The sequence below is a fragment of the Typha angustifolia genome, chromosome 11 (genome assembly GCF_048772165.1).
Source record: "Typha angustifolia cultivar Huaian chromosome 11, ASM4877216v1, whole genome shotgun sequence".
Taxonomy (NCBI): domain Eukaryota; kingdom Viridiplantae; phylum Streptophyta; class Magnoliopsida; order Poales; family Typhaceae; genus Typha; species Typha angustifolia.
This window is the reverse complement of record NC_133249.1, coordinates 3,885,444-3,906,945: the sequence shown is the minus strand read 5'-3', so window position 1 is coordinate 3,906,945 and position 21,502 is coordinate 3,885,444. Positions and strand designations below refer to the sequence as shown.

The 21,502-nt window shown below is 37.3% G+C and overlaps 4 protein-coding genes across 10 annotated transcripts; all 4 read right to left on the bottom strand.

Moving 5' to 3' along the window:
* Positions 1 to 942: 942 nt before the first annotated feature.
* LOC140769997 (ubiquitin C-terminal hydrolase 22-like) lies at positions 943 to 5,841 on the bottom strand. Of its 2 annotated transcripts, none has more exons than XM_073110934.1 (4): positions 5,417 to 5,841; positions 3,789 to 4,774; positions 1,996 to 2,111; positions 943 to 1,862 (listed from the first exon to the last, which is right to left on the bottom strand). In XM_073110934.1, the coding sequence occupies exons 1-4, from the start codon at positions 5,417 to 5,419 to the stop codon at positions 1,174 to 1,176; spliced, it is 1,794 nt and encodes a 597-aa protein (XP_072967035.1). In that variant the 5' UTR covers positions 5,420 to 5,841; the 3' UTR covers positions 943 to 1,173. The 2 variants fall into 2 exon arrangements, with proteins under 2 accessions (XP_072967035.1, XP_072967036.1); XM_073110935.1 differs by having other exon boundaries at positions 943 to 1,859.
* Positions 5,842 to 5,996: 155 nt separating this feature from the next.
* LOC140769998 (uncharacterized) lies at positions 5,997 to 8,348 on the bottom strand. Of its 3 annotated transcripts, none has more exons than XM_073110938.1 (6): positions 7,894 to 8,348; positions 7,595 to 7,812; positions 7,285 to 7,413; positions 6,424 to 6,555; positions 6,193 to 6,337; positions 5,997 to 6,104 (listed from the first exon to the last, which is right to left on the bottom strand). In XM_073110938.1, the coding sequence occupies exons 1-5, from the start codon at positions 8,210 to 8,212 to the stop codon at positions 6,224 to 6,226; spliced, it is 912 nt and encodes a 303-aa protein (XP_072967039.1). In that variant the 5' UTR covers positions 8,213 to 8,348; the 3' UTR covers positions 5,997 to 6,104; positions 6,193 to 6,223. The 3 variants fall into 3 exon arrangements, with proteins under 3 accessions (XP_072967039.1, XP_072967040.1, XP_072967038.1); XM_073110939.1 differs by having other exon boundaries at positions 5,997 to 6,053; XM_073110937.1 differs by lacking the exon at positions 5,997 to 6,104 and having other exon boundaries at positions 6,133 to 6,337; positions 7,894 to 8,347.
* Positions 8,349 to 9,002: 654 nt separating this feature from the next.
* Positions 9,003 to 11,120, bottom strand: LOC140770520 (uncharacterized). 2 transcript variants are annotated; one of them, XM_073111742.1, is made up of 3 exons: positions 11,019 to 11,120; positions 10,866 to 10,916; positions 9,003 to 9,534 (listed from the first exon to the last, which is right to left on the bottom strand). In XM_073111742.1, exon 3 carries the CDS (start codon positions 9,497 to 9,499, stop codon positions 9,212 to 9,214), a length of 288 nt encoding a protein of 95 aa, XP_072967843.1. In that variant the 5' UTR covers positions 9,500 to 9,534; positions 10,866 to 10,916; positions 11,019 to 11,120; the 3' UTR covers positions 9,003 to 9,211. The 2 variants fall into 2 exon arrangements, with proteins under 2 accessions (XP_072967843.1, XP_072967842.1); XM_073111741.1 differs by having other exon boundaries at positions 10,866 to 11,120.
* Positions 11,121 to 11,941: 821 nt separating this feature from the next.
* On the bottom strand, positions 11,942 to 20,998 carry LOC140769766 (ubiquitin receptor RAD23b-like). 3 transcript variants are annotated; one of them, XM_073110632.1, is made up of 13 exons: positions 20,822 to 20,996; positions 20,070 to 20,231; positions 18,287 to 18,325; positions 18,147 to 18,205; positions 18,004 to 18,048; positions 16,032 to 16,209; positions 15,800 to 15,946; positions 15,651 to 15,716; positions 14,565 to 14,612; positions 14,376 to 14,485; positions 13,007 to 13,088; positions 12,806 to 12,943; positions 11,942 to 12,362 (listed from the first exon to the last, which is right to left on the bottom strand). In XM_073110632.1, exons 1-12 carry the CDS (start codon positions 20,885 to 20,887, stop codon positions 12,830 to 12,832), a joined length of 1,116 nt encoding a protein of 371 aa, XP_072966733.1. In that variant the 5' UTR covers positions 20,888 to 20,996; the 3' UTR covers positions 11,942 to 12,362; positions 12,806 to 12,829. The 3 variants fall into 3 exon arrangements, with proteins under 3 accessions (XP_072966733.1, XP_072966731.1, XP_072966732.1); XM_073110630.1 differs by having other exon boundaries at positions 12,806 to 13,088; positions 20,822 to 20,998; XM_073110631.1 differs by having other exon boundaries at positions 11,942 to 12,359; positions 12,806 to 13,088; positions 20,822 to 20,998.
* Between the last annotated feature and the right edge of the window lie 504 nt (positions 20,999 to 21,502).

Below are 21,502 nucleotides of genomic sequence, written 5' to 3'. Positions count from 1 at the left end.
AAAGAATTATAATATTTCTTTTGGAGACAAACTAACACAAATATTAAGAAATTCAAAAAATATTTGCATGCCAAATACATATAAATTTAGCAAAATCACTCTTTACAAATAATTTATAACAATTATTAATAATAATATCAATATTCACCATTTAAATAAGTAAACTAAAAATTATAAATCATTAAAAATAAGCGGAAAAATGGATATTTGATATCCATATCCATATCTGAAAAATTATATCTAATCTTCGTATCACAATTTTTTATCTGTACCCCATCGGTATTCGAGTTTTTTTTTTTCATAAAAATCCTATCCATATCTAAATCCATATTCAGATCGGATATAAATTTTAACCTAATATGAAGATTCAGGCCGGAGAGTGGATCGGGTCAGAATTAATGGGACCCATTTTCACCCCTACCTCTAAAGGTATCTTTTATGTTTCTGCTGCCTCTTTCTTCTCCTATTACTAGTACAGTTGAGCGCAGCACAAGCTCTGCAACATTGCGTTTCTCTGTACTGATGGTCAGCAGGATGACACCACTGTCAACTAATGATTTATGGGTTCATTTGGTTCCTTATATCTGGAGATGCATATGTATTAAAAAGTAAGTATATGCATTTGTAGACAGTCGACGACTTTTTCAAGTATCACAACACATCTTTCATGGTGGATTCAAATATAAACCATCTTTGGAATTCAAAGATGTCATAGTGTATTGAGTGCATGTCAAAACACAACATATGAGCATTTCTTTGGAATACAAAGATGCAACATCTCTGGACACAGAAAACCAAACATAATTTTTTAGGGTAGATGCTGCAGTTCTAAATACCAGCTATGACAAAAAGATTGTTTAAGTTGGTATGCACAAAGCCATCACTGACAAATAAGAGGCTCTGTTTCATGAGGGAAGATGAATTACCTTAGTGCTTATGATGTTGTAACTTGATAAGTTCTGAAAAATTATATATTATCGCATGAGGGAAGTAATTATTTGTACAAAGCACTGAAGAAGAACGAATTGTCCATACCTCAGTAACTAAAGAATTATTAGTTGGTTCCAGATCAACTTAGTTTTCAATGTGTATTATGAGCTTTCCTTGATAGAAATATCTGTCAGTCTCTATTGTTACTTCCAGACCATTGGGATGATTCGCTTCACCAGTGATTTAATTCTGCTGCTTCTGTACATAATACATCATGTAGACTTGTGAAGCTCTTACCGCTCGTTCAGTTACTTGTGTAATCCAAGCATCATCGCACTTGTACCAGTGGTCTCTAAGTCGAAGATAGGTCACATAATGCCCCGATTCCAATGTCCCGATGTGTGTGACCACAGCAAAGACCTCGAATTCTGAACACAACTCACTCGATATGTCCAACTCATCACCCTCGAAAGCAAAGATCCTGTTGCCAAATCTGTTCCTTATAATAGATGACGACAGATAAGGTGTCATGTCCAGCGAGAACGGGAACTGCAAGTATTCGTCGATCTTCTTCGATGTTTTTCGAATCAATGAGTGTTCAAATCTTTTGATGTGGAAGCAAAGGACCAAAGGCAGCCTTCGGATGGACATTTGCTTCACCGAGTTTTGCCGCAGTTGGCAGTGTTGGCAGTACAGCTTCTGATCAGGACCCAACTTCTCAGGCCTTGTGAAAAGGTCAAGACATCCCATAAGAGTGGAGATTCTTGAATTATCATTAGCTTTCATGCCCTTCCGTGGTTCCAAGTTGAGAGACAGATCAACACAAGGATCATAAGTGGTAGAAGTATATCCACAGACGGCGCAAGTAACATCCGACCTCAAGACCCCAGAGAACACTGTGTGAGCAATACAATGGCAATCTCCAGATCCTGCTGTGATGATAAATTCTGTTAAGTTGCTCAAACTTAAGGGGTCAACAGCTAATTTCAAATAAATTATACTTTTGAAATATGATCACTTGATCTAGAGATTCTATTATTAAAGAAACATTTATGAAGCAAGCACCTTTATGTAGGAAGTTAGATTGCTCCTTTTCATGAATCCTGTCGAGCATTGAGATGAAGAACTCGTGAGCATCCTGCTGCTCATAACTGGCAAGATTTGATGAATACTGCCACCAACTGCAAAAAGAAAAATTATTCTAAACCTTCAAGCTTTCATTACTAAATAAAGCACAAAGTTATTGCCCAAACACACTTTCCAGCAACACAAGTATCAACTGGTTGACAAAGCATAGAATCAGCACAGATAGTTACCAACTTCTATGATTACCACAGAAAGAATTTGGAACACTGTGTAGCAACAATTGAGATTGAATTTTGCAAAACTTGTAAGTCGTATATATATATATATATGGGAATAAATTGAGCAGTATTCCATGACTCCTACACTGGAAGAAATATTTTTCCAATCCAAAGGTCATGAACTGTCCTTAAAGGAAATATCCAAAGCACACAATGACTAAAAATAACTAAAATGTGCAGGATGCATACCATACTACTCAGAAGCAGAAATTTGAACAACAGGAAAATAAAATTATGATTTTTCTTTTTTAGGTAATCTCTTTGGTATTGAGGGAGATTCTAATCTGCCGTTATGGATAAGAAGTCTCATTTGGACATGCCCGTTTTAGAATGCCAAGACATAAGACTCAGTTGAGTGGAATGCAATATCTACCTGGAAAGGTATAATTGGAAAGCGCAAGCACACCAAAATCAGTAGGAAAATGTGTTATCTTAGCTAGCCTAGCGAACCATCTTTCACCACAACCAATGGAAGGTATCGGAATTTCATTTTGCTCTCGTTTCTTTTCCCATAAACTTCAATTCATATCTATTTGCCATATCTTTTCCAATCCTCTGGGCTCCTGTGAAGTGTAACTCCTCGGTTCAAAATACCATTCTACTATACAAGCCACTAAAAGGCCTGACAAGCATCTAAATTTCTCTTGGCTAAATAACAGTCCTAACTTCTGGTAAATCTTCAGTTTAAGTTCTCAACTTAGGGCCTAGACAATTGTCTGCTAGCATGACATGGAAAATGCCTTGGATGATGGTAGCAAAGGTTTTCCATCATGGAAAAAATAAAAAGATTAGGACAAAAACTAGATCTCGTGAATCCTTACCAGATTTATCAGCTTCATCATTTTTGTGCTTCAAAATAGTAAGAGCTGATTCTAAAGTTCATGAATTTGCATCAACCAAGAAGATTAGAACCTGAAAATCCCAAACAAAAAAGAAAAGGGAAAAAGGGAAGAAAGGAAAGAAAATATATATAAGAATGAGGTTACGGTTAGAACAACATCACTTGACAACATTAATACTACACATAAGGATTTAGCAGGTAAGGAGTTTTGAGATCTAAGGAACCTTCTAATGCCAGAGTGAATATCCCATTAGTATGTCCTGTTTATAAGCAAACTCAAGGAGAAATCCTTTATATAGTCGATATTTTTCACATGGTTCTGTATCGAGCACTACATTTATTAGAAAGTCTTATCAACCAATTAGCAGAACTAGTGAAGCAAGCTTGTAGATGGACAGAAGAGAGTGAATGGTGCCTTATCTAGTTACTAGTTTTCACAGTAATTTTAGGAAAATGCTGAAATGGAAAGAACTAAGCAATCTATAAAGCCACAAAGACATTGCTAGATTACATCTTAAAGCATCTCTTTAGCACATAAAATAAACGACTAATTCTTCCCAAGAAAGAATAACAACTAAATACAATCTCAAGATACTCACTCTGACAACCTATTAACCATCAAAGACCACCAAGTCCAACAATTGATGATATACCTGTACAAGAACTGTGCTGGGCTATAGGGCACCGGATCGCCGGAAAATGCCTCTGAGAACACACTGTCAACATCGCACACAAAGCACGCCAATTCACCGGTTGGCACAGGTCTCCTCCTCCTCCTTATCCGCTTCTGCTGACACACCTGCCGGTCGTGGCGATCGTTCAAGAAGTAATTCCTGAAAGGCGGGGCGTGGAGCAATGCCTGCAGAATAGAGTTCATGAAGCAAGTATTCCCCAAATTGTTTAATCCCCTCAATCCCCATGGCCGACCGGATGACGAATTCTTGCCTGCCCGGCCTGCCCCGGGAACAAGAACCAACTCCCGCAACACCTCCTCCTTCCCATGCGCCGTCGCCGCCCGCCGTTTCCGCCCGCGACCGGGATCTCTACTCTTGGGCAGCTCCATGATCTGCTTCACCATCACCGCGGTATCGAACTCGGGATCATACACCTGGTCGGCGCAGGCACAGCAGAACAACTCGGCCCGGTCAATGTCGACGGCGATCTCGTGGCCAGGGTTTGACCCCCAGTGGACTCCGGTGTGGTCGGAGCACCAAACGGAGGAGCAGATCAGGCAGAGGTAAAGGCGGCGGCGGCGAAGGGAGCAGAAATCGCATCTGGGCATCGAGGATTGGAGTCTCCCAAGTGCAATCCGCCCATTTGGGGTGGTCTTGAGGCGGGTTTGAAGGGATTTATAGCCTCCAAAGCCGTGAGCTTTCTTGTACTCAGTGAGGTGGGAGCAGGGCTCCGGATTGGTGAAGGAGGGATTCGTCGCAGAACCCATCTTAGGATAGTATCGCGGATTGAAGCTGATGAATTCAGGTAAAACGAACAAGTAGAGATGGCAAAGGGAAGAAGGGGTGACAAAGATCGGAGCTTTTCTTTCTTGACTTGTTCGTTTTGAGGATTTGGAAGTGGGATGTGGAGGCGTCGAGAGGATTTGAGGAGATGGGTCTCGGATTTCTCGAGTCGGCGGAGCGATCTGTCGACAAAAGATAGGATCTTCAGCTCTGGAGATCGACTTCTTTAATACTAGAGAAGAGACGAAGAGAGAGAAAGAGGAGCTCTGTGATGACCGACTCTAAAAGACTTCTGTTTGATGTTCATCCGTGAGCTGGTGCATTTGATAACTAGATGGTTCCCAAATAATAATTGTAAACTATTTCACATAAACAATAGTTTCCTATTTTTGGTGCATTAGACTTTATTGTGATTTAAATATATAAAATTCCTCTTGAATGCAAAGATGATGACAACATCTATACATTTTCGCATTAATTTTTGCCTCAAAACTTAGCTCTTTTCCGACAATCTTTCACCATCACGAGCCCATAATCTCCTCTCTTATCTTGTTTTATAATTAGGTGCATATAAACACTTCAATAATGTATTCTTATTCTTCAATAGTTTCTTTTTTCTTTTTCCTTTTGTTGAGTGAATTAAATTCTTTGATCTTTTTCTAGTGTGTAAACTACTTTCACAGCTAGAGTTCACTTTGACCACTATGATGAGGAAAATCTTTAAGAAAGCAATTCCTCTTCCTTATGCTCAAAGCCATAAATCTTACAACAGGGCTGCACTTTTCAATTTAATGCCAGTCTTTCATCAGTGGTTTAGATCTTACCATTTAATGAAGTTGGCACAAAGTAACCAGCACTGCGTAATGAGAGAGATCATGGTGTCCTTTTCCTTGCCATTGAAGCAAGGTTTTCGGGCATGCCTTGAATAAGTATGATGAGAAATGATTCTTGGACAAGGCCAATCCATTCATTTCCTGGTAAAACTTCATGATGTGATTAAAACTTAGTCTCAGTGGGTGAGATGATTATGTTACACCCTCTTCTTGCTTATAGTTGCTGAGAATGTCATAGTTGTCATGTGCCAAGAGAATAGAATATTATCAGCATCCAAGAAAATGGTTTCAGGTTGAAGGCTGAGAGAGTCTTATGCCAACTTGCCAAGGCATCAGACCTATCTAAACAATAACAACCAACATTAATATACTTGAAGACTGGCATGTTATACTTTGGACTACCTCCATTGTTTCTGATGAACAATCCCTGTGTCTTGAAAGGAATAGTAAGAAGCATCAATGGTTTAACATTGTCATCTTTTCTGACAGTGTGCCATCTAGGGTTTGCTCGACTACAAAGAGTAATAAACTAGATCTGCTTCAATTCCACTTCTTTGAGTTGGCACATAGATGAGGGAAGATTCATACCTTTCTGCATATACGCATCTAATACAGTCATTATGATCCGCTGAAAAACAGAGTTTCTTGTTCGAGTGAGTAATGCTATATCTGAACACCGCTGTTGCATGTTCAATTAACCTTATAGAGGTGATGAGCTCTCAAAAGATTCAAAATAGTTAAAAGAGGGGAAAGAGCAAACAACTGACATTATTCAAAAAACAAGCAGAGGATTTTCTTTCAAATGCTCTTCAGCTCCTTGAGCCAAGCTGTGTGAAGTGGGCATGGATCTGGTTTTCCTTCTGCAAGTGCCTTCTCTGTCAGTGAATAAAACCAACCATTCCTCCACTTGAACTGTTCAACTCGATAGGTAAGATTGGAAGGTTAGAGATCATTAGTTAGATGTACTATGAGGTATTATGAAGTCAGTGTATACTTGCCTCTTTTACAGCGGTTGGGAAATGTGAAACAGTCCTAGAATAAGCACATAGTCTTTCTTCTATGCCTTCATCAAATTGAATTCCTTTTGCTCCAGCTGCAGCTGACGCTAACTCTGCAATTAGACTGGCAACCTGCGAGAGCAGATAATCTGAATAGCATCCCAGCATTTGAGACAGGACCTTTGGAAGACCATACCATATGAAGTACACTTAATCACTTTATACTTCAGCAAAAGTGCCTTTTTGGAAGCTAACTTCACAGGAATGATGCGTAAAACCTCACAAAGGTGATTGCACGTAATGGCATTATGATTGTGTAATACGAGATAGAGTTCTAATAAGGGAAATTTGGGTGCAAACATGCATAATAAATGGCTTATTGGCAATAACAATTTTCTACCTCATTCCTCACTTGAAACAATTGACTCTATACAAGATAAAGATGATCATTTTTTTTCATTCTACTGGCTTCATTTTAAGATAACCAGTAGAACATGTGAATAACTCAGTTTCAAATCAGCAAAAGCAATCAAGAAATCAGAAACTAACATTGAGGGCATGAAGTGACAACAAATAAGCTTGAAACTGAAACTTCATTCATGTAGTTCTGTGCATGTCTTTCCTGCTCAATGAATTGTTCAACGGAGTGACAATTCTATTGACTAAAAATGCTCATGAACTCCCTTTTTCAGTGAATATCTTCTCAATGTACTTACTTTTTGCAATATTTGTCGAGCGAAGGTAGTGTTAAAACACATATTGTGATCCCTCATTTAGTGAAGATCACTGAAGTTTGAGAACCATTAATAGAAAATTACACTAATGCAACATCACAACACATCAGAGGAGAGAAAAAATCACCTCGGATCGATATTCCTTCTCCACAGCACCAACAGTAGCCCCCGGATGACGAGCTCCGACAAGCATGAATGCTGCAATCCATATTAATTTTTCTAACATTTGTTTCTGAAATGCTTCCTTCTCAAGTACCTGAGCCAACCATTGTACATAGCCTATCATTCTCATATCATAAACCAGATACTACTTCTATGTTTGCCTAACAAGCAACTTTTTCTCTATAGATCGTTTTAAGATTACTTAATCTAGAGCCACATATGCTATAACTCACTATTAAAAAAAAGAAAAAAAATCTCATCTTGAGATCAAATACCTTGCAGGAAAGGTTAGCACTTTGCAGCCGGGCAGCGACCGCCGGCGCCCACTTGCCAAACGCCGCCGTCAACCCTTCGGGATTGATGTCGGTCTTCCCGTCCACCGGTGGCTCCCCAAGTTTTGACACAGCAAAATAAGCCAGCACCTGGTCGGCATTACCCAATCCCTTGCTCTCCAACCACGGCTCGAGCATCCCGTTCTGGAAGAACACCAAATCTGCTCCAACGTCAGAATCAAAGTTCTAGCTCTAATATTTCACATGAAAAGGAACTACAGTTTAAGGGTTGGATTCGGTACCGTTCCAGCGAGAAGGAGGAGTGGCCTCTAGGACAGCGTCGAGGTCGTCGTTCCGGGTGCAGACGAGGATAGGGCCAGCGAAGTCGGCCGGAACCTGTTGCCCGCGGCCGACGAGGAGGTCGCGGCCATCGCCCATCGATTGCAGAGCCCGCCCGACCCTCCCGCCGCCTACGATCACCGCCGGGATCACCGCACGGTCGGAGCTGGACATGGAAGCGGAGGCGCGAACCCGGACCCTAACCTTGAGGAGAGAGGAGGGAACGCGGAGGAGGGATAACGATGACGGAAAGATGCTAACGGCGGCGACGGCGGAGGTCATAGTGATGGTGGGCGATTGGAAGCATGACGGCGTTATGGAAGTGATCTAATGTTGGTTGCTGCCGTTAAATTTGAGCCACCCGTTTCTCCCGGGAGATTATCTCATATCTACACTGGAATCTACTGAGCCAGAGTTGGGTCTGGGATTAGGAAGTTAATCACACTATCTTTATTACATTCAAACTCTAGGGTTTGGATAACCTATACTGATGTGTGGATTAGGGTCACTTTGGTTCAAGAATAGCTTAGGAATAGCCATATTAAATCTCCAGAACTAAGCTGGGAGAGTAGCAAACATTTTTTTTTAATGGTTTAATTTAGAGTATATAATATACCAGTCTAAATAATGAGTCTTTAGCTAGAAAGTTAGAAAGGAAAGAAATTATTTTTAAAACTTTTTTACTTTTTGATATTTAATTATAAAAAATAAATTAAAGAAGTGATCTTCAGCTCCTCCTATGACTACTAGAAGCAATTTTACTTCAACTTCATTTTTTAAAAGAAAAGAGTCATTTTCTTTGTTACTTTATTAAACTCCTTTTTAGCTTTCAAATTCATTAAATATGTTTGAGAAGTTAATGGACTGAGATGATATAGTAGACTTTTTCAAACTAATTTACAAGCTCAAGTGGAGTGCTTTTCTCTAATAATCGATATTAGATTGATTGAAAGGTGGAAAAGAGAAAAGACATGGAAAAAATTATTCCTTCTTTTTAGAAGTGATTGCATCTATTGAACACAAAGTAGCTAAGCAAAATATGTAGGCCTCCAAGTAACATGTGAAAAGCGAATAGACAAGATATAAGGTCAATTTTCCACTACAAATTACCAAGTTTTGATAATAAATAACATTTGTTAGTGTCCACAGCAGAGCTCACAGCTAGTATGACATTTTTAACGCAGCTGTTGCACAAAACATCTTTCTATACGACAGGATCGGGAAAAAAAAAGAATATTGGGTATGAATGTCGACAAACGACATCCTTTGGCAAGTTTCCAGCTAGAAGAACTTCATTTTACCCTTGCTTAAAGAAGATTTTGCCTCACAAATAGCTCTCTGAGCTCCTGAAAGTCCCGTGCATTGACCTGTTGTCCCTAGAGTAACTGCAAAGTACAGATAGACGGTGCACAGGAATGCTAACAATGCCAGCATCGTCAGAAGGAAGCGATGCCGCTCAAGGAGAGTCGACCAGCTGCCTAACTCATCGCGACCTGATTGCTTCTTGGATGATGATAAAGAGGATGCATTTTGCGATCTCCTTCGAGGAGATAGTACATCAAGACTCATGGTTGCTCGATCCTCTAATCTGACCACTTTATGTCCTGTACCAACAATAAACCAGCTCACAAGATCATTATATGAACCAAAAGCATATAAGAGGAAGATATACTAGCATGTCTTTCAGAAAGTTTTCAAGTCCCTACAATCCTCTTTGTCATTCATTATACAATAATCAATATCAGTCTGTTCTGAGTCCTTATCGTAGGAACTTCAATGAAACACCAGACCTTCACGTTTCTGAAAGAGTTCAAGTTCCAGGTTAAGTACCATTATTTTCTCAAATTTTGTATCAAAGCTTTTTAGTATATATTAGAGTTCCTTTCTGTGAAGAAAATCTTTCGCCAATTTAATTCCCGCCGCAGAAGAAAGTCACAAAATCCTATGCAGAAATGTGGACGCAATTGCTGGCGGAAGCGAAAACACTTCGGAACTTACAAATCAATATCAAGAAGCAAAAAAGAAGAGAAGCATGTGCGACCCAAAATATTTATCTACTATAGCCCTTGACAGTGGTAAAATATCTATAAAAAGAACATAACATAACTCCAACAAAAGCTACAATCATCCTTCATCATAATTACTATTGCAAAAAAAAATTGACGTTAACAAAAGTAATATGGAATCTATGTAACTAACATTAGCAGTTAAAAAATTTCTGCACCATACTGAACCTGTAATGTGGATCAAGTCTATATGTAAATTTCAACACAAGAATAGGTGTAATGACCACAAAATTGCCTTTGATAAACTTGTAAATATCGTTGACCTAGCTTTACCATCAGCTAATAATAGGCTCCTCCTAGACAACATTTTCCTGGTCTGAACTATAGTTACTTCTCTATTTGACTACTCTTTTCATTGATATCTAGTATATCTTGTATAAAGTAGACTTCACATAATATCCATAGATAAGCAAGACTATAAGCAGTCAAAAGGCCTCTTACTATTCCAAATGATACAATTGTTAACTGGAACGACATTAAAGACAAGCATAAGAAAAATGCCTCCAAATAAATTTTACTCTTTTGGTTTAGATAGGGTTACCCAAGAAATTATCAGCAGCTAAGACATACAGGAATCATAGAAAAGAAAATGTGCACTCTTTTCCCCCTCAATTGCACTCGTCCTCCAAAATTACAGTTTTTGCAGGATAATAGAAGCTGAAAAGCTCACAGATCTGACAAAATAATGAAAGTTTCTACCAAATATTCTCAGATCCAACATCGAGCGCACGTAACAATCCAAGAAATCACAAGGAAATCTCAAGCTATTAGCTACAATCCCGGAATCAGGGAAAGAAACAGCAGGATCGGATCAGAAACGGAGGCAAGTAAAAGAATCAAAATCCTAGTAAGCAGTGAGAGATTCAAACCTAGAAATTGCCGCGCGACCGTGAAGAGAACGAAGGAGGTACTCTTCGACGCTGCCGTGTCGTTGCCGGGAGAGGAAACGATGCAAATCACAATCGCAACAGAGAAAGACAGCAAAAGAGATCGGAAAAGGAAACAATCCACTAGTAGTTTACCGGAAGCGTACGCTTTAACCCAGATGATGCGCTGGATCCCACCGTGGACTTGGAAGGGAAAGGCCGCAATTATAGCGCGAAATGGCGTTTAGGGGTTAAAATAATGCTTCACTCACTCGTCGCTCACTTCGGTTGAAGAATTAAAGGGAGTCTTATCTTATCGAATTAGGGAATCCCTTATTTACAGCTTATAAGTAGTATTACTAATAGCATGGATACCAGACCCTTATTCTTCTTCTCTCATTTTAACTTAGAATTGAGATATCAAATACATAAAATATAACTCTCATCTAATTAGTAAATATAAATTTATCTATGAATTACCTTATTTATTTTGGAGAGGGTACATCCCTCACTCATGGTGTTAATAATAAATATCAAATGAATTAATAAATAAAAGGTTACCGTGTCACAGAAAATAGATAAAAAGAAGTTATAAAATTTAAACGACAATTTAGAGAGTCTAGATATAATTATCCTAAAATAAAATGATAGAACATTGATTATGGGTTTTTTCTTTTCTTTTCTTTTCTTTTTCTTGAGAAGAAAGGGTAATAATACGCCATGGCAGTGCTCAAACTATTAACAATATCTTTTGCCAATGGGGTCATGGTTGGATGGTTAAAATGGCTGTGTTATATGAGCACTCTAGAGTTCGAGTCCCAGAAATACCTGTATAACTAGGACACCACCTCACAGCACTATGGCATAAGTTAATTCTCAACAAGAATGTTAAAAACCCAAAGCCTGGTGAGTGCCTTGCCATCCACTGCAGGTTAATAGTTCATCGGACAGAAGAAAAGACAAGCGAGATGGTCAAAAGAGCAACAGAGTTAATCAGAGTCGATCATAATCTGAAGAACAAATGGTACTGCAGTCTAATACCACAACTTTAAAGGCAAATAATGGACTGCAACAACTCATAGCGTGGCAGAGTTTCTGCAAAATTCTATTCCTATAGAAACTTGAATTCAGATCATTGAGTTCTCTGGATAAGGAGAAGCTTGCTTTCAACATTCATAAAGCTCAGATGCATCGAAACGTGTATAATTTTGTCGGGTAAATGCACTGGACAAAGTGCATAGCTATGCAATGATCTTAAAGCCAATTGCATAAAGAATCCCACCACAAAAGTATGGACTTCCAAAAGAATAGTAAAAATTATGTCATCGTGTCATCTCTCCATCATCTATTCAGATGAGAACTAACAGGGAATTTAACCCCAATAATCAAATAAAAATAACAGGCTCATCTGACCATCAGAATGAATGAATGGACCATCCTCAGCTCTGAAGTTCCTATTTTAAAGTTAGATCAACTTCGTCAATTGTTCCTCTCAGCCTGCTGAAAACCACATTGTGTTAGTAAAAACACAAACTCTTTTATGTTCAATCTAATGAAAACATGATCTTACTTTGGATTATAAATTCAAATGGGACAAAGTGGCTAGTGTAGTGGGATTGAATAGATAGGGTTTATTTTGAAACATTATAATTGTCTGGGGAAAAGATTTGAAATCCACATGTGATAGGAATGGTCAAGCAAGAATAACAATATGAAAGAAACCAAATGGTGTGCAGATTCTGAATCAGATGTCACTATATTCCTCATTAGTTCAATTTAAAGAACTAATTGCTTGAGACTATGACATCTTTAATATCCAAAAGTTGAAACTTCTTTGAATTTCACTAGTGCATCGTGGAAAGATAAAGTACTCCATGATATGCCTAAGGAGACCAAACAAAACAAACTAAACTACTCAATGAATCATGAGCAGAGGTGCTCACTTGATAGGGAACAGTTGGATATCTTTAATCTTCATCACCCGTGTGCTCCAGTAGATAGTTTGCTGCCAACTGCTCATTCCTATCACAGGCCAAGAAGGCCTCAATGACACGTTCTCTGTCGAACCCCATTGCTTCAAGCTGTAAAAGAATCCAGTCAGGAAGTAGTAAAACCATGTAAATGTACAATAAGAGGAAAAATACTCGTCCAATAGCCTCCTGCTCTTCAGGTGTCACACTGACAGCATGTGGCATCTCCTCCAGCTCAGGCTGATCAAATAGATCCCTAGAAAATTACAATATCAGAAAAGATCATAAAGCAAGTATGCGGTGGTGCAAAGAAGAGCAAAGATAAAGACACGAATTAAGATTACTTTGTTCCACCAAAAGTATACTAGTATAGTTTGGTAAACTACACAGTTAGGGGTGAAAACGGGTCGGATTAACTCCGACCCGACCCGCTATCCGATCCGACTCGGATCGGATTCGGATAAAAAATTTCTATCCGACTCGGATTCGGATTCGAATACGGATAGAATTTTTGAAAAAAATTCGGATTCGGATTCGAATACGGATAGAATTTTTGAAAAAAATTCGGATACGGATTCGGATACGGGTCGGATAAATTTTTCGGATTCGGATACGGATATCGGATATCCGTTTACCCGCATATTTTTTTAAATGATTTACAGTTTTTAGTTTGCTTATTTAAATAGTAAGTATTAATATTATTACTAATAATACATTATATATTATTTATAGAGATTAATTTCTCTAATTTTATATATTTGACATACAAAAAAATTATTTGTTGTAAAACTCTTAATAATTTTATATTAATTATATTTAAATAAAATATTATAATTATTTTAAATTTAATCAATATCCGTTTAAAATCCGATCCTTTATCCGAAAATTATCTGTATCTATTTAGTTAGAATATGGTTTTAAATTTTACTATCCGTCCAATATCCGTATCCGAATCCGTATCCAAACTAAAAATACGGATCCGGATATGGGTTGAGCACTATCCGGTTCGTATCCGATCCGTTTTCACCCCTATACACAGTTCCAAATGGTAAAGGCAATGATAGAGACGAGTTGAACATTTATATCCAATCCATGTTCAACAAATGAATAATAGGAAAAAGGGATAAAAAATTTGCACTAGCTAGAGAGAATTTGACAAAAACATGGTAATCCCAAGTAATCTTTTGATATAATTCAGGAAACTTAAGCAAATAAAAAAGTCAAAACCAAAAAGCTTGAAAATCAGAAAGAACCCTTACTACAGGATAAATTTTCCAGAGACAAAATGACAATATCTTAATGTAACCCATAGGCCATGACATTTATCCGAGACAAATAAATATATTGTCATGAAGGAAACAATAACATGAAAAAATTGACACAATTAAGATTAATGACACTAAAGAAAAGTTAGAAATAGAAAGATTCAAGATAATATGGCATCTAAAAGAATGAACTAAAGATAACACCTAATCTACTTAATCTATCTATTGTCATTAGCTAATGGAAATTGACAGATATAAGAAAATCAGGCAAATCTTACCCTTCAACACCTTCTAGCGGTTCATTTATTAGCTGAAGAAATTCAGCATGATGCTCCTGGATCAATCTCATAAGTTGAGGATTCTGCTTGCTTAATTCTTGGAGCATTGGCTGTAATTGCAGCAGAAATTCAGTGACATCACAAAATTGCACGACCACATATGATCATCTAAGGAAAGGAACTACAAACCTGCAAAATCTGTGGATTTGCTTGGACCATATTTCGCAATGCTAGAAACTGAAACATCATTAAATAGTCACTCCATTGGAAGAATCTTTGAAGAGCATAAATTAATAAAATAGATAGAAAGACGACTTGTTTGACAAATTTCTTATTTGTTCAGAGAACAGCATATAGAGGTTCTTCAACACCCAGGACGCAAGGGACTTCAATAAATACAATTCGAACAGCCAACTTATTAACTTATGCAGACTCAAATATGACAGACATGATTATGCAGCATGTACTGAAATATTTTAACAAAATTCAGATCAAAATGGACTTTCTAAATCATCATCTAACTGAGACAATGGAACCTGCGCACAGAATTATCTCCTCATACGAGGTTGCTCCAATTTTTGGTATGTAAAATCAAAATAAGGCATCAACTGGATACTTCTCGTTGATTAAACTGCAATGAAACATTAGTTGCAGTCAATCGTCCAACAACCCATGCTACCAGTGCATCTCCTTCCCATGACATAACGAGAAAGGAAAGAAAGGAAAAGAGAGACCTTAGGTACTGAAGGATGGGATCAACCTTTATAAATTTAGCATGCTTTGACAACAATGCTTTCAGTGTCGCTTCAAGGATAAGTTAGAATTGTTCACCAAACTTGGTAGCTAAACTAAAAAACCCTGAATCCAAGGATTCCATGTGGTGGCAGCAGGCACACCCCCTACTCGATGCCAATAGCCTGTACGATATGCTACCAAATAGAACAGTTTGGCACAACCCAGACAAAAAGAGGACAAATATTGTCACAAAATAGGTGCTCTATTATCAGCATAGCCTGCAAAAGACATCAGCAAAGTTCGACAAGGATACACATGTCATAGGGAGTACTGAGTATTTGAGATACTCCCATTATTGAGAGCTGATAGAGCATGGCATGAGCCAACCTAAATGACTATAAATATCACATGCAATTATCTCTTAGACCCTTACCGGAACAAAACCAAACAAAATGATCTTGTGCAAAAAAATAAAAAATGCATGGGTCAATCACCGACCCCATGAAGTAACGACAGAGGATATTGATGGAGATCACAGACCTGTTGGTTATTCCTAAGAAAATCAAGAGTACCAGCTCCAGCACCGGCTCCCGCATTGGGAGAACCCTGTTACAGTACTAAATACTTGGGTTATATGTCCAACCCATGGTGGGATAAATGGAGATTAACAGGCAGCCAGAGAACCAGACCTGCGCAAACATATCAAAAGGAGAGGAATTGGGTAGTCCAGGAAGAGGTGATGACCCTGCAGGAGTAGTTGCACTTGGGTTTGCCCCTTGATCAGATGCTTGAGATGAAGGGAAAGGAGCAGCAACATCTGCTGTCACCGGAATACCCTAACATGAAAAGGAAATGTGTTGGCTGCTATCCTCTTTGACACCTATAGCTAGTTTTAGGAACAACTAGAGAGGAAGTATATACAGAATATAAATAATCCACAGCACGCTCTGGATTGTTATAAGCAGCACGAAGTGCTCTCACAACTGTATCTTTGTCCCAATTACCACCACCCATCTCCATCAACTGGTTCACTGTCTCATCAAGATTACTTCCTGCAACTAGATTGGATGCAGCCTGACCATATGCCTCCACAGAGACACTAACCAAAGGTAACAGAAATTCTTATGTTAGAAGCAATGTAACAATAATCAATAAATGAATGAATAGATCATATCACTAAAAATTTCTCTTAGAGTATACATATACAACCATGGTTCAAAGTATCAGATGATACTGATACATATCAGTATGAGCCCTGATCAATTTGAAACCAGTTTTTCCTTGGTTTCAGCCAGTGTCAGTCTAGCATCAGCCATATCATCTATATCAACCATAAATACAAAGTTTTGATTTTTTTTTTCTGCTTTTATGTGGGCTATATGTGGAATGCATCATAAGTTTCATCTAGCATAAAAACAATTCAAAACATCAATTATTGATCACTTGATTCCTTGAGTGCCGCATTTTACGTTTCCTCCCTTTATTTCTCTCTTTTATCTTTTTGTTGCTATTTTATTCTTCCTTCATCTTATTTTAGTTTTTCTTTTACACCACTATGCTCATCTCCATTGCAAAGGTGGTTGCTAGCCTCATCTACAAGAGGCTTCCTAGTTCCTACCAACTCCGTTGTAGAGGTAACGATGGCGATGAGCACAAATATTTACAAAATCTATCCGAAATTCGATATTGTTCTTATTATTTTCACTCTTTGTATTATGTTGTAACTATCTAATGTGAGTAATCTAATTTTAATAAGTTTGTTTTCCTCAAATTCAAATATTTTTATATGTTTTATATTATTTTTTAAAATTTAAGTAATTAAAAAATAGTTCAAAACCAAAATGGCCAATACAGTGGTCAAAATGGTTTATATGTATCATTTTCTCCAATGGCCGATATCGATGACAATACTTAAAACCTTGTATACAACCATGTGGAGAATTTCTCTAGAAAAACAAGACGGCTACCAGGTATATAAACAAGTTTGTTTTAGTATTACCAATAACGTGAGAGAGAAATATCACTTTCATGAGATCCAAATTCTTGGTTACCTCCAACAATCTGAATGTTCAATTCTTCGATATACTTAAAGATTATATGCAATCCACCTTGTAGGGCCTTTAGAACAACTCTTAGGTCAAGCTCCTTTAATTGTAAGTTTTTTGTGAACAGTGAATGGTCTTGCATAACTATACCTCTAAATCCTTTCAAGTTTCAACACCTCAGTCAAGCATTACAAATTTATTATTCCAGCTTCAAAGCAGACACAAAATTATCAGTTATCACCATAAGCACATGCTGTCAATCAAGATTTGTAGCATGAATTAGCGGAAAACAACAATGAAAAAATTAACTTTATGCAGAACCTGAGGTACCCAACAGTGAGTGGACTGTTTCCACTCTACAATAGCAACACATACATGAACCTATTCTTCCCTTCACACGCATAGATTCTCTTTTGAAACAACTGGACACGATAGTAATTTAATTGTAGCTGGTATGCCCACCCAAAGATAACCATGTTAGTACATAAATTACAAGCTGATTGATTAAGAAAAAATAAAATAAAATCCAATCTATCATTTAGAGAACGGTTAAATATTATGGTACATGTCATGGACTCGCAAAAACACTAGAAAAATATCGTGCATATAACTATAAAGGAAAATCACACTGAATTCATTGTTAACTGAGCGGATCCATCAAATATCTGCTTTGTCATGAACATAACTTATCACAAAAAAAAAAGATGGAAGTAGGCAACTTAAAATTAGAATGTCAAATTTCTTTTTCTCAGTTAAAACAAAATGTTTGCATTTTTCTGCAAAAAAAAACTGGGATGGCAAGTAGATAATATGAAAGGAATGCTAACTTAGAAGCAAGAGATTCATACAGTGAATTTGGTCTTTCAGATTCAGTTGCAGGATTTGATGAAGCCCTGTAAAAATGAGAATTAAAAAACAAGCATCATGAGCAAGACTGGAAAATCTAAGGGTCAAATAGTGAAAAGTAAAAGAGGCAACATCATGAACTCACAGAGGTTGTTGTGGAGCCTCTACAGGAGCAGATTGTCTGACTGCAGGAGTTGCCGAAGGCTAAAAAATGGGGATAGACAGTTAGTAGCTTAAAGGACAGATCTTAGCATGAAATTTTTTCCAATTGGTGATGAAAATCACCTGGGAAGATGATGCTCCTCCAGCACCTGAAGTTTTGCTCTATGGAGGTACCAAAGCATTTAGTTTTTCATAAAAGCAAGAAATAAATGAACAGAGTTACAAAAGCAATCAAATGCACATCCAAGTAGATCTTTTACGCAAATAGTGTGAGTTTCAATGTAATTCACCCATGGTTAGACACCAAAACAGACCAATAATCTAAGAGAGGCCAATATGTGAAAAGATTCGATAAGCAAGACACCGAAAAAGGAACGCAAAGATGTCAGAATACCAAAATGCCCTTCTGTCTGGTATAGGGTATGATGGAACTTAGTGACAAGTGAAGCACAAAACAAGACTTTTCCCGACCATAATATATAGAATATCATTATCCATATATACAATGTAACATAACCAAGTAAAAAAAGAAATATAACACTCTAGACCATTAAGGACAATATGCTACCCTATCTCGTTAAAAACTCGTGATCACCAAAAGCACTAGAGGAGTCAGTAATGAGTGTAAACTTTCAGCACTGAGATTTTTCAAATCAAAGAAGTAAAAGATTTAATAAATCAACCAGTATGACAAAGGCAAACAAACTAAAAGTAACAATTCATGTACAGTCTCAAATATGGTATTTTTTAGACCTGCTCACCTAATATGCAGTTGTAAGTTTGCTCATAAGAATATGAGCCATGTGTGTTATAGTTTCCATACCCAGTTTGGACATCTCAAAAATCATTCTAACACATAAAACTTACAATAGGTAATTTATTTATATATTATGTATAATAAAGTTTGAAATTCAGTAAATATACTAAATTATTATGCATTAATTCTAGCAAGTCCTAGGAGCCTTAGAAATGCTTAACTATGGTCAAATAAGAATCAAAAGTCATATATAGTTTGATACTGGAATTAAGTTCTATGTCAATTAGAAGCGTTGTTCACAAAAAAGTTTAAACTAGATTTGTAAGTTTATGAAAGGTAGGCTGAAAACCCTATTATATAGGTATATGGTACTTTCTTAGTCAAGTCACAGTATACTTAAGGTCTTGTTTGGTTTGAGATTAAGCTCTGAACTCGATTAATTAGTCTCATTTCTTAGTCTTGATTTTTAGAAAGTAAACTTGATTAGATATAAAAAAGATAAAAAAAAAATGTTTAGTTACTGAACCAGTTCAGTGGGGATTCCTAAACTCAAAGCAAACAAGACCTAAAAAACAAATAAGTCAGTGAACGAGTATGGTTAAAGTCTCTGTTGCATCAAGCCCAAAGTACTGGGTGTATTACTTGATTCAAAAAGGTTTCATACCCAACATGAAGCATCAGCCTGTATCAAGTGAACAACCATTAAAGTTGTAATTAGCCACAAGCAAGGTGGCCTATCTTTTTGTTACAGAGCCAGAGTACACACTTATTTAGTAGACCAAATTGGTTATCTGGATAAGAAAGAAAATGCTTGATGTTCGAAACTGCTGAGTCACCTAACATCTCATAACAGAATAGAAAGTAAACATATTCCCCATTTCCACTACTTCCTGTATACTAACTTCTTCAGTAACACATAATCCTTGCAGTCATAATATTTCCATACATCCAGAATTATATTTTGTTACTTCCTGACCAAAGTAGTTAGGCAGGATAAGACAAGAAATAAGTGGCGTTCTTTAATTATTAATCAGTAAGTATTTTCTCTCACAAAAGGATAAAAGAAGTGAACATATGAACCCAAATATATGAAATAAAGCATGTGTCATAGTGCACCTGTTACCTATTTAGAACAAAATACTCACATACCTTACTCAGCATGACAACAAGAAAACCATCCTCACTAACTTTGTTCTCTTCTAATGTACTTTCATCTTTCAAAACTTTCCCATTGTGAATCAAAAGCTGTTGCCCCCACGGATAGTTATCTTTGCCTTGTAGATCCTCAATATTCTTCTTTACAGCCATAATCTGGACCGATAAATTTTTCTTAGCAGCTAAAAAAAATTGAAGTAGCTATAAAGGAAATATTTGCAATGCCTAAAAACAAATGACGCAACAATGCGGGTAACAATAGCAACAACTGAAAACTTACAACTTCTATTGGCAATGAAAAATAATAATAAGATGAAAGATAATAAAAAAAACTAACAACCGAGAATAGACAAAAATATCGACATGTATAAAGATAAATCTTAGTGCATCATATCACATAAATTATGCTTAACCCAAGAATTCTGAAAAAGAAAATCACATAATACCAGTAGCCACAATCTCAGGAGCTAGAAAAAAGGGAAAAAGAAAACATTTTTTATGCAAGGATGAAGCTAGGTCGTTTAATGGAGCCGTGGGACGATCATCTCATTCAAAATTACCTTCGCTAAATAGTACCATCCTAAAGCGACTAAAATTTCCGAGAAATGCGCCAAGAATTGACCCAAAAAAACATCTCAGATACCGTCCCGACGACGAATGCAATCCAGCACCACCTCGAACAAGATAAATGATCGGAAAAGAGAGCGCAAGGAAAGAGAAGAACGGAAGGAGGAGATTAAGCTCACCGTATCGGAGGGATGCACTCGGATTTCGAAGTGGGTGCCCTTGAGCGTCTTCACCGTCAGCTTCATTGCTGCGATCGAGATTTCTCTCTAGCGTTTTCCCGGGATTCTTCCACCGTAGAGCGAAGAGAAAAACCCTAGAAGCAGAAGAGGTGTATTTGATATTCGAGAGTTCGGCTCGGTTGTAAATACAATTATTTGAGGAGTGCTTTAGCAAATATCTTCCTCCCGTAGTCCGTACATATGCGGCATTTCGTAAAAAGGCAGGGGGTAAACTGTAATATACCAAGTACACGTAGGAAAAATATTTATAGACTTTGATATATTAAAGTTAGAAATATGTGAATATAGGCAGTCTAATTGCTGCCACGTAGGTAATTTAAACGCCATTACCGCTCTAACTTCTAAATTAACCCAACCCTTTCCTAATACTAATGCTCATATTATACATACCAGCAATTCGTGGGATCCTACACGTTGGGCACGTGACTTACACCATTGCACGTTTGTAACGTTTTCTTTCATTATATAGAAAGAATCTAAGGCTAAATCTTTTTCCGTAGGTAAAATCTGGACGTGGACGGTATCTAACTCTCTAATTGTAATGTTTCTTTTGTGAAAAATCCCCGGGCGAGATATTATTTATTTCAAATCAGAAGATTATAACTAGCTTGTTATTATTAA

What these genes read in the sequence shown, in the direction of transcription:
- LOC140769998 (XM_073110938.1), bottom strand. Translation starts at nt 8,212, where the DNA reads ATGACCTCCGCCGTCGCCGCCGTTAGCATCTTTCCGTCATCGTTATCC. An exon ending in GTGCTAACCTTTCCTGCAAG is followed by an intron (nt 7,414 to 7,594) that starts GTATTTGATCTC and finishes TGGTTGGCTCAG; the next exon opens with GTACTTGAGAAGGAAGCATT. An exon ending in AGAAGGAATATCGATCCGAG is followed by an intron (nt 6,556 to 7,284) that starts GTGATTTTTTCT and finishes CTGCTCTCGCAG; the next exon opens with GTTGCCAGTCTAATTGCAGA.
- LOC140770520 (XM_073111741.1), bottom strand. Translation starts at nt 9,499, where the DNA reads ATGAGTCTTGATGTACTATCTCCTCGAAGGAGATCGCAAAATGCATCC.
- LOC140769766 (XM_073110630.1), bottom strand. Translation starts at nt 20,887, where the DNA reads ATGAAGCTGACGGTGAAGACGCTCAAGGGCACCCACTTCGAAATCCGA. An exon ending in TTGTTGTCATGCTGAGTAAG is followed by an intron (nt 18,326 to 20,069) that starts GTATGTGAGTAT and finishes GTACCTCCATAG; the next exon opens with AGCAAAACTTCAGGTGCTGG. An exon ending in CTTTTGATATGTTTGCGCAG is followed by an intron (nt 15,717 to 15,799) that starts GTCTGGTTCTCT and finishes GTACTGTAACAG; the next exon opens with GGTTCTCCCAATGCGGGAGC.
- LOC140769997 (XM_073110934.1), bottom strand. An exon ending in CCAGCACAGTTCTTGTACAG is followed by an intron (nt 2,112 to 3,788) that starts GTATATCATCAA and finishes TTCTTTTTGCAG; the next exon opens with TTGGTGGCAGTATTCATCAA. An exon ending in ATCTAACTTCCTACATAAAG is followed by an intron (nt 1,863 to 1,995) that starts GTGCTTGCTTCA and finishes TTATCATCACAG; the next exon opens with CAGGATCTGGAGATTGCCAT.